This window comes from Tripterygium wilfordii, chromosome 13, assembly GCF_013401445.1.
Source record: "Tripterygium wilfordii isolate XIE 37 chromosome 13, ASM1340144v1, whole genome shotgun sequence".
Classification (NCBI taxonomy): Eukaryota; Viridiplantae; Streptophyta; class Magnoliopsida; order Celastrales; family Celastraceae; genus Tripterygium; species Tripterygium wilfordii.
The window spans coordinates 3573308-3583708 of record NC_052244.1 but is presented as its reverse complement, the minus strand read 5'-3'; the positions used below and the strand labels follow the sequence as shown (position 1 = coordinate 3583708).

The 10401-nt window shown below is 37.3% G+C and overlaps 1 protein-coding gene across 4 annotated transcripts; it reads right to left on the bottom strand.

The window, feature by feature from the left end:
• Positions 1-353: 353 nt before the first annotated feature.
• Positions 354-3951, bottom strand: LOC120012397. Of its 4 annotated transcripts, none has more exons than XR_005471260.1 (4): positions 3720-3951; positions 2955-3255; positions 1635-2504; positions 354-415 (listed from the first exon to the last, which is right to left on the bottom strand). XR_005471260.1 is itself a non-coding variant. In XM_038863811.1 (3 exons), the coding sequence occupies exons 1-3, from the start codon at positions 3744-3746 to the stop codon at positions 2461-2463; spliced, it is 372 nt and encodes a 123-aa protein (XP_038719739.1). In that variant the 5' UTR covers positions 3747-3951; the 3' UTR covers positions 1407-2460. The 4 variants fall into 4 exon arrangements, 1 of the variants encoding a protein (XP_038719739.1); XR_005471261.1 differs by lacking the exon at positions 354-415 and having other exon boundaries at positions 1407-1716; positions 1804-2504; XR_005471262.1 differs by lacking the exon at positions 354-415 and having other exon boundaries at positions 1407-1716; positions 1849-2504.
• Between the last annotated feature and the right edge of the window lie 6450 nt (positions 3952-10401).

Genomic DNA, 10401 nt, shown 5'->3' with positions numbered 1-10401 from the left:
CTAAAACCGTAAGTAAAAGGGGGTAAGTAGGGACTCCCTCTCAGATGATGCTATCACATGCTACTTCCTAGAAGATAACGAACCCTGCTGAAATAGAACACCCAAAGTAAACTACAACCTATAAATACTAAATAAGAATTTCCAAACATCGATAAATTAAAATTCATTAAATTGTAAAGGGCAATCAGAAACCATCATACCTAGAAAATAAAAGGTAGGAAACACAAAAGGCTAAATAAATTGTAGGAAATCATCATGATCGAAAGGGCCAAATAAACAACACAAGCTATGTCTAAAGCTCCTCAAAGAGGATATATGTAAGATAGCATACCTTTACTTTCTGCAAGCAGTAAGAAAAAGAGATGCTAGCAGCAGGCAATGATTATCAGAGGAGAAAAATGCAAATATTCCTCTCCTGAAACATAAGAATATAGTTATTGCATATGTCCAAGAAAAAGGTTCCTATAAATATTATAAAGAATGCATTACAAGCCTGAGGCATACTCCTTTGGGCATCAGACAGAATCTAAAACATCTATGCAGGGGCCTTTGCTGCAATTGGGGATGGCAGAAAATTATGAAAACTCAAAAGATAAACAAGAAATGAGCTCTATAAATTTGTCATCATCTCATCCCCTTTTTCATTAGCTCAAAAAAATGAGGTGAAAAATAGTTCATCCTACATTTTACACATAAAGCTAGTGTGTGAGTGAGGCACTGTATTGATGCAACACCACATATAGCAAGAGGACCCGAGATTACAGTGAGACTTTTCCTCTGCCATACAAAGTCAAAGAATAATGAAACCTACGAACATTTGGAAGAATCAAGTGTTCATCACATAAAGATAATTAATGGACAGTACTCATAGAGTATACTTTCATTACTAGGAAAAATCAAGTCAAATTCCATTGAAATAGATGTTATTTCCTCAAGTTAGTGCATTTCATGAAAAGTACAAACGATGAACAGACCCATCCCATTGAATGCTTCTTAATTCAAAGATAAAGCCAGTGACAGTTAACCAACATATTGATGCAACACCACATATAGAAACAGGTTACCATAGGACTTTTCAGCTGCCATACGAAGTAAGACCAATGAAAGCTATAAACAGTATACTCTCACCACTTAAAAATGATTAAGAGTTCATCAAATAAGTACATGAACGGATAATACTCCTACTCTCCTAGAGTAGGCATTCATAAGCTACAAGGGTAAATCATGTCAAATACCATTAAAATAGATTTTATTTGCTAAGGTTAGTATATTTCGTGAAAAATAAAAAATATAAATGGATATGTCCATTGAGTGCTTCTCACTTTTTCCCCATGCCAAAGTCCTCTCTCACCATTCATTCATTGAGTTTTGAAATTCCAAGCCAACTGTATAGCAAAGGCTCCAGCAAATAAATGTTTCCTCATGTTAATGTATTTCATGAAAAGCACAAAATATAAACAGACATGCCCATTGAGTGCTTCTCACTTTTTCATATGCCAAAGTCCTCTTTGACCGTTCATTCATTCTTTTTCAGTTTTGAAATTCCAAGCCAAGTGTACAACAAAGACTCCATGAAATAGAAGTTATTTCCTCATGTTAGTATATTTCATGAAAAGCACAAAATATAAACAGACCTGCCAATTGAGTGCTTTTCACTTTTTCCCATGCCAAAATCCTCTCTTAATGTTCATTCGTGCCAAGTGTACAGCAAGGACTCTAGGAAATAGACATTATTTCCACAGGTTAGCATACTTCATGAAAAACACAAAATATAAATGGACCTGTCCATGGAGTGTTTCTCACTTTTACCCATGCAAAAGTCCTCTCTCTCCATTCAATCAGTCGAACCTGCCCACTGAGTGCTTCTCACTTTTTCTCCATGCCAAAGTCCTCATAGTTCATTCATTCTTCCAAGCCAAATATACAGCAAAGGCTCCAAGAAATAGAAGTTGTTTCCGCAGGTTTCATGAAAAGCACAAAATTTAAACAGACCTGCCCATTGAGTGTTTCTCGCTTTTTTCACATGCCAAAGTCATCGCTTACCGTTCATTCATTCTTTTTCAGTTTTGAAATTCCAGTGCATCAAAGGCTCCAGGAAATAGATGTTTCCGAATGTTAGTGTATTTTATGAAAAGCACAAAATTTAAACAGACCTGTCCATTGAGTGCTTCTCACTTTTTTCCCCATGCCAAAGTCCTCCCTCGCCGTTCATTAAATATTTTTCACTTTTGAAATTCCAAGCCAAGTGTATAGCAAAGACTCACAAAATAGATGTCATTTCCTCATATTAGCATATTTCATAAAAAGCACGAAATATAAATGGACCTGCCTATTGAGAGCTTCTCACTTTCTTCCCATTCTAAATTCCTTTTTTCTCAATGCCCTGCTACACCTCTTTCCAACGAATTGAGAAAGCTTTACTATCTCTATAGGGCTGACCCCCCAAATCTTATAATTTGACTAGCCGAGATGTAATGAGGCACCGAAGGTGTGTAGAATGTCAACTGTCAGAAAAAGGAGGTTATGAGAAAGACAGAGACGAAGTTACTTGACCTATCATATAGGGAAAGGCGTGTTTTGAAATCCATGTTACACTATAGAATGTAGTAGATGAAGTATATGTATAGATATCACAACAACTCAGCTAAACAAGACAATGACATCATAGATTTCAGGATTCAAGTTTAAATCACAGTTCTGTCCATTTGGGGATTCAAAGGTGACTGCAAGAATTTCCCATATTAAAACTTTGGCACAGTCCTATCTCCACAATTTCATACAAAAAGGCAACGGCAGAAATCGACCCAAGATGACTCATAAACCATATCAAGACTCAGTAGTTTAACAACTAATCTAATATAGTAAGAACAAAAAAGTCTACAACATAGCTATATACAAAAGCGGTCAGTAAGTTAAAGAAAACATCTCTTAGATCAAGAAGAATATCTACTGACCTTTCCGTATGTATATCATTTTCCGCGTGGCAGCTTTTAAAATGAGAATTTGATGATAGATACTCTTTTTTTTTGGCAAGTGGATGACAAACAGAAGGTACGCATCAAGTTTTTCAGTCTCTTCAAACTCAGAACCATTACGAACCAATTCCTTTAAATCGTTGAAACAGTTGGGCAGAGAATTAGAAACATTAGTGTTGCCAACCTTTTCCCCTTCAGTAGCATCTCCCAAGCTTAATTTCATATAAGGTTGTAATATACCACCAGTAACAGCATTAATCAAGCTTTTACAACCAACGACCTGAAAAGGACGATTAAGTATATAAAAAGAAAGTAATTGCAGATAGACCTTGAGTCCTGAAACAAAAACAAAAGGTTGTATATACAATTCTTGATTGAAGTGAATCATAAACGAGTCAGTGAAAACTATCTATATGTTCACAATTCACAAATATAGTTTTCCTACAATCAAATAGGTGGATGGTTTGGAGAGCACAAAAAGGGTTAAGAATACAACCACCACCATACTTGAAAATTGGAACTGGTTATCAGTAACAAGCTAAAGCGACAGAAGAGGTAAGACATAAATAGTGTTGAATAAACAACTGAACTGCAAGTCAAAATTTCACCTCACAAGATTTTATAAAGACTTTTCCGCTCAAAAGAGTCTTTAATTACACTTAAACTACTCAGTTCAATAAGGACAGTGCCAGTGATTCTCGGACTGTGTTGACTAATTGTAATTCATGCAATCTAGAATCTCACCATCCAGACATACGTTACGTGGACCATGCGTATTCCACATATGAGTCATAAAAATTCCTGTAGCTCCATAGTGAATTGTGGGGAAATGATGTGTCAAATGATTCCCTGCATTTGTGATTCCTAGTGGATCTCATCAAACTGTATGATGAATGTTTCTAATTAAACTAGTTTTAAGCTAAAAAGAAAATGCACATACATCATTCTTGACAAAACCCCCAAGACCCTACTTCTGACAAGCATAAAACTTGCTACTTCTTGAAATTTCTCAAAACACACAGTCAATGACAAAGCCTTACAAATCTAACCTAAATAAGAAAATACATTCCTATTTAGCTCATTTACAATAAAAAAGGATACCAGGAAGAAAAGATCTTACATTACTCAGCCTTAGCAGGAGTGCTGAGAGCAGCAGTACAGGGAAGACAAGCAACTTAAGAAGATTTCCAGTAACCAGTCCACTCAACCAAGTCTCAAAAATAGAAATCACATCTTTAAAATAATGCAAATCATCAAGAATTTTATCAGTTTCCACAAGCAATCGCTTTATTCTCTCATCAGTGCATGCCCTCAGCAACAAGCCAACCAGTTTTTGTGTTACATTGCTTTTAAGTATAAAACTATTACCTCCTGGGTAAGGAAATATATTTTTATGAAAAAAAAAATGAAAAAAAAGATGAAGCATACTCTGTTGTATGAACAAGTTCATTGAGACGAGCACGATGGTCTATTAAGCTATGGAACAAGTCCGAGAAATACTTTGACGCTGGAGGAGTGATTACAAACTAGTGTTAACATATCATCGCTAACTGCACAAACAAAAGGATACCTTCACAGAATACTAAATATACATTCTATATCCGATCATCTTCACTTGAATTTGAAGATTCAAGCAGAAGTTAGCAATAGAATACCATTATAGATGTTCAGGGTTAATGCCCGTATTGCTTTCTGTGTCATCTTTTCTCCATGGCAAGCGAATTTAAGAGGCACAGTATTCAGGGGAATGAAACAACCACATTCAGCAGTCACAGAAGGGCACTTCAAATGAGCGATGAAAATCACTGCCACAACTTAATGTACTAAAAAAACTAACAGGAGTAATAGCGCATAACAAACACGTCAGAACATCAGCATATTTAATTGGGACTTAGATGTTCTAATTAAACTCATATCATATGATCATAACGAACACCATGCAGCTGAGCCCAACAATCTCCGCTAAACAAATGCAACGAGTAGCATATGTGCATCAACATGCAAATACACCGCATTGCTTACACATGCACCTCGTAAACATATGTGAACATCAGATATTTTTCAAAATGAATAACCTTGGCCAAAAATCATCTTTAGCATATTTCCTATAACTAAAAGATGTTGATTCCCATATACTGTTTTCAAGTTGGTGTGAGTGTCCCTTCCCCATCAAGACTGATCTGCTCTACACATAAAAGAAAAGGTATCATATGCTTACAAAAGGTGATTGTAGCCAGGCAAAATTCTGGGCTCAAACGCAGCACAGGGTTAAGATTCAAATTGGTTTTAACAGAGTTAACTCACTAATGGCACCAAGTAGGAAGCCAGCAGTGTTTAAAATAACGGCAAAACTCAATCATATTAAACAAAGGAACCTAGTTTTGGATGCAATAAACCCTAACTCACACAAATCGACAGGTATGGCAAGGAATGGACAACAACAAAAAACAATCATTGATCCAATCCAAGCCCTAAACAAACATCATAGAAAACATGCAACAAGATCTTGCAACAACGAAAGCCGATCAGTTGATGCATCATCGCAGCTTAGATTTACCTGTGATACTGAAGAGAGAAACGGTTGATTGGTCGCAAAAGAGAGGGTCACATAGTGGTGAGAGAAAGAGAGAAGTTCCGAAAAGGTCAGTGCCAATGTCGAGAAGCTGATAGCAAACTTAACCAGGTAGACATAAATTTTGCTATCACAAAAGCTGATAGCCTAATATCAACTAACAGGAAAAAAGAAACGGAACTCCCCATAGTGATTCACAAACTTAACCAGGTAGAAACAAATTTTGCTATCGCAAAAGCTGATAGCCTAAAATCACGAAAGAAATAGAACAGTTGCTACAAGAGCTAAAACAATACCAATATCAGAAAATATGCTATAATCAAAAGCATAGTAAGATTTCTTAAAAGCATCACTGTCAAATACAATATAGAAGCATAAGTAAGCACCCAAGCAGTAGGGTAAAAGTAACAAGGGTAAGTAGAGACTCACTCTCAGAGAATGCTATGCCATGCTACTTCCAAGAAGACCAAGAACCACGGCCTCACAGTAACCCTGCTGTAATAGAACACCCAAAGCAACCTACAGCCTTATCATGAAGCTATAAATATGAAATAAGAATTTCCAAACATCAACAAGTTTAACTTCAAACTAGGCACAACAACAATAACAAACTACGAGACCAATCATGTTAATGAGACCCATGTTCCTCTTCATTAAAAAAAAAAATGCTTGCATAGATAGTAAAGTTGTTCCAGAATTATGTGCGTCATGAAGCCTAGAAAGTTTCAAGAAAAGATGAGAAAAGTAACAGAATGTCCTCTAACTTTCAAGAGAAGATGAGATTCGAATCTTTCATAAGGGACGATCGTAAATTTGGGAAGAAAATTTCTGCAAATAACCCAAAGAAGATTACTTAAATGCATCATGGAACCTAATGAGCCACAAATTTATCAAGAATGCAACTGCTAAATACAACATAAGGGAACATAGTGAAAGTTCTCGTAATAGGATCATAGCAAAGAAAAAGTAGATAGTCCCGCACAGATTACATGCAATCAAAATCTACTCCTAAGAAACATAGAAACCAATTGTCTTTCAGTAACCCTGCAAGAGTAGAACAATCTAAAAAGCCTCACCAAGCCAAACTACACCTGTTGATATCAAAAGGCTGTCACACCTTGAAGGTGAGAATGCAACAAACAACGAACATCATCAAATGTCCTCAAAAGACAAAACACCTCACTTCATATCAAAACAAGGTAAACAATAACAATTTTACTGATTCTAAGGAAGGCACCAAGAAGCACACAATTGACTTATAAATAAGTTGCAACTGAGAGGACCTCCAAAAGAGTGAAATGAAAATGAAGCATGCTAAAATAGAGTATGCAAAGTAATAGAAATCCCTGAAGTTTTATTGTCAATAACTTGGCAAGCTCAAAAATAGCATCCCCGTTCATGAAACCACAAATAAGGACGAAAGAAACAATGCCAACCTTTAACATGTACAGTCCATCCCAAACCGTGTGGCAAAATACACCACCATAACATCTTACAGGAGCGCACACCAATCACCTAAAACATCAAGGAAATAGAACAGCTACACAGAACGAAAGAAACAAATACCACCTGCGGAAACAATTGCTTGTTTATAGATGAACTATATCCAAAATATAATAAACAACCAAGCTTCAAACCAGGTACCACAAGCATGTCCAGCCACAATAATCACCTCCAAAGATACCTTCCTAAAGGTTGCCTAAATTAACTCAATCTAAGACGAGCCTTGGCCCCCAAAACAAAATTGTATATATTGAGTTGTACGAGAATTTTGAACATTCCAAGTAAAAACTTAAATTGAATGTCGAGAAGATCATAAGAGAACAAAAATAGATGACAAAGGGCTTCCAGGATAATAGGATTTTAACTTTCTTATCAGAACAATAAGCCAAGGATTTCACGATAATCTTTACCACCAAAGGTAACAGAGGAAAAACAATAAGCACACTGGCTATTGAACCAAAAAAAAGAAGGAAAGTAGAGGCTCGCCTCTCATATCATGAGATCACATGCCACATTCAAGAAAACCAATCAACTCGTGGCAAAATATTAAACGTGCCCAAAGATATGAACCAGATTAACTTTGTTCTGAGATCAGCTACCATATTGGCATATTGCTTACTTAAAATAGGATGAGCATTGGCACAGCAGATGGGACTGAACACTATTGTGCTGGTTTGGAGTAAGACGGATTCCTGCTTTCAGGAAGGTGCCTAGCCTTAGCGCATTCGATGCATCAACTATGGCAGTTCCTTTCCTTCCTCCAAGACCCGCTTATTCATCTGCACCTTCCATGGAACCGGGGGAATTTTGTTCAACCATTTCTGCTCGGACATTTGTTCAATCATTAATTGTGGAAATCGAATAGAATGGATGGAAATTAGTAGATTCTAATGAGCCGGAACGGTAGAATCTCTTCTCGAATCATCGTCCCAAGGAAAGAGCTCATTCGCCAAGTCCCAGCTCCCTCTTTCTCATCCATGACTACTCTTTTCTTTTTTTCCTACCATACGACCCTTCTTTTCCATACGACATGTTTCAACCTTGTAGAGTTTGAGAAAGTTGGCTCTGAAGAGAACAAAACCGCCGCCGCCGGAAAGAAGGCCCAATCAAAGCATAAGTAAGAGGATTCATGTACTTCTTCGTATCTCTCCCCCAAATGCTTTGTAAGGTGTCAGCAGGTGCGTGGAGGTGGACGTGGAGTCGGAGCCCGGCATGTTTGCCTGCATGGCGGAGCATTCGCCCAAATAGGTTCATTGCTCCAGCCCAAAATACAATTAATCCGTCATGAGCTACATGAACCCCTGGTAGTTTATCAAATACATGGAGTTGTCTGCCATTTCCAGACCACCAAACAAAACCGTTCCTTAGCTAGGCTGGCAAGGAGAATTGTAGTCTCCAGGTTGGGGATGGACAGAAATCTACGGCGACAATATGTCTCATCTTTTGCAATGGTTAGAGACGCATCTCATGAAGCTCAATTTTCACCACCAAAAAGATCACTCGTTTCTATTCAATGCATTTGTCGGGAGAAAATCCAAATTGTGATTTAACTTGAAAATATTTCTTCCCCTTTTTTTGGCCCTAAACATTTCCGAATCTCTTTCGTGTGAGAAAAATTTTGGCACAGAAGATAAGTTTTACCTTTCTGATGTAATTTCTTTGTGGCCACTGAACTTAATTAGATGAAACCATATGCTCCCACGAAATATCAAATGTGCCCCATGGCACGGTTTGCTACAACAATCTAACCATGAACATATAGAGGGTACTCAATCATACTTTCTGCATCATGTTTTACATTCTTTTGGCCTTGTACCAAACTCATGATGTTGCTGGAGACCAACCTATGGAATTATAACCCATCTTATGAATGCATTTGGGGAATGTCTACATGAATCTATAAGAACTGATATCGTCTGATAATAGAGCTCTGCAAGAATGGGGTTAAATATGGGACTTGTTTAGGGTGTGCTTAGCTTCCCTTCCCTTCAGGGTAGCATACAGGGACAAAAATTGGAGTCGACCACAAACAGATGATGTTCTAATATCACTGGTAATTATCAAAAAAAAAAAACTCACTGGCAATCGAAGAGGAAACTCCATCCGTTGCAGATCAATACAAAGGAGCACATAACCCTTAATGTCAGGCAAAAGATGACATTTAAAAACAGGTCATTATCAGATATCAAAAAGTTCATAGTAATCAAATCAGCAAGAAGAATTAAGAAATCAATTACCTAGTTTAATTTAGGTAATAGGTAAGGACCGGCTCTTTCATACCATAATGAGCCACGGATTTCTCAAGAACTCGACTGCCAATTACAACATGAAGGACGATAGTAAATCTGGGAAGAGAGTTTCTGCAATGCGCCACAAGTTTCTCAAGAATCCAACTGTTAAATACATCATCGGGGAACGTAGTGAAAGGTCTGGCAATAGAATCCAAGCCAAACTACACCTTTTAATATCAAAAGGCTGTCACACCTTGGAAGGTGAGAATGCAACAAACAACGAACATCAAATGTCCTCAAAAGGCAAAACACCTCACTTCAGATCATAATAAGGTAAACAACAACAATTTTTGCTGATTCTAAAAGTCTAGCCTAAATTAACACGGTCTAAGACAAGCCTTGGCCCAGCATTGACTCGCATATATTGAATTGTGCGAGAATTTTGAACATTCCAAGTAAAAACTTCAATTGAATGTCAAGTAAGGTCATAAGAGAACAAATATATATGACAGAAGGCTTACAGAAGATTAGGATTTAAACTCTCTCATCAGGACAAGAAGCCAAGGAGTTCACGATAACCTTTACTACCAAAGGTAACAGAGAAAACACATTAAGCACACTGACTATTGAATCAAAACAAATAAGGAAAGAAGAGGTTCCCTCTCAGAACATGATACCACATGCTACTTTCAAGAAAACCAATCAACTCGCGTTGGAAAAATATCAAATATGCCTGAAGAGATTAATCTGATCAGCTTTGGTCTAAGGTATTACAATGAATCTATGAGAACTGATATTTGTCTGACAATAGAGAGCTGCAAGAATAGGGTTGAATATGGGGCTTGTTTAGGGTGTGCTCAGCTTCCCTTCAGGGCAGCATATAGGGGATCCATGTACTGGACTGTAGAAATAATAACTCAAGGTACTGTCAAGACAACACAACCTGAACCTGGAAGAACTTAAAAGACACCAGGTAAGCAACTAAGAGCTGAGTTATGGCACATTTCGATCTACAAAGTTTGAACAGGGCAAACAATACAGTGGCTACAATTCTCAGAAAAGCAAAAATATAGTCATTATGCCACAGAAGGAAATCTCAGGGCAATCTACTATTGGCACA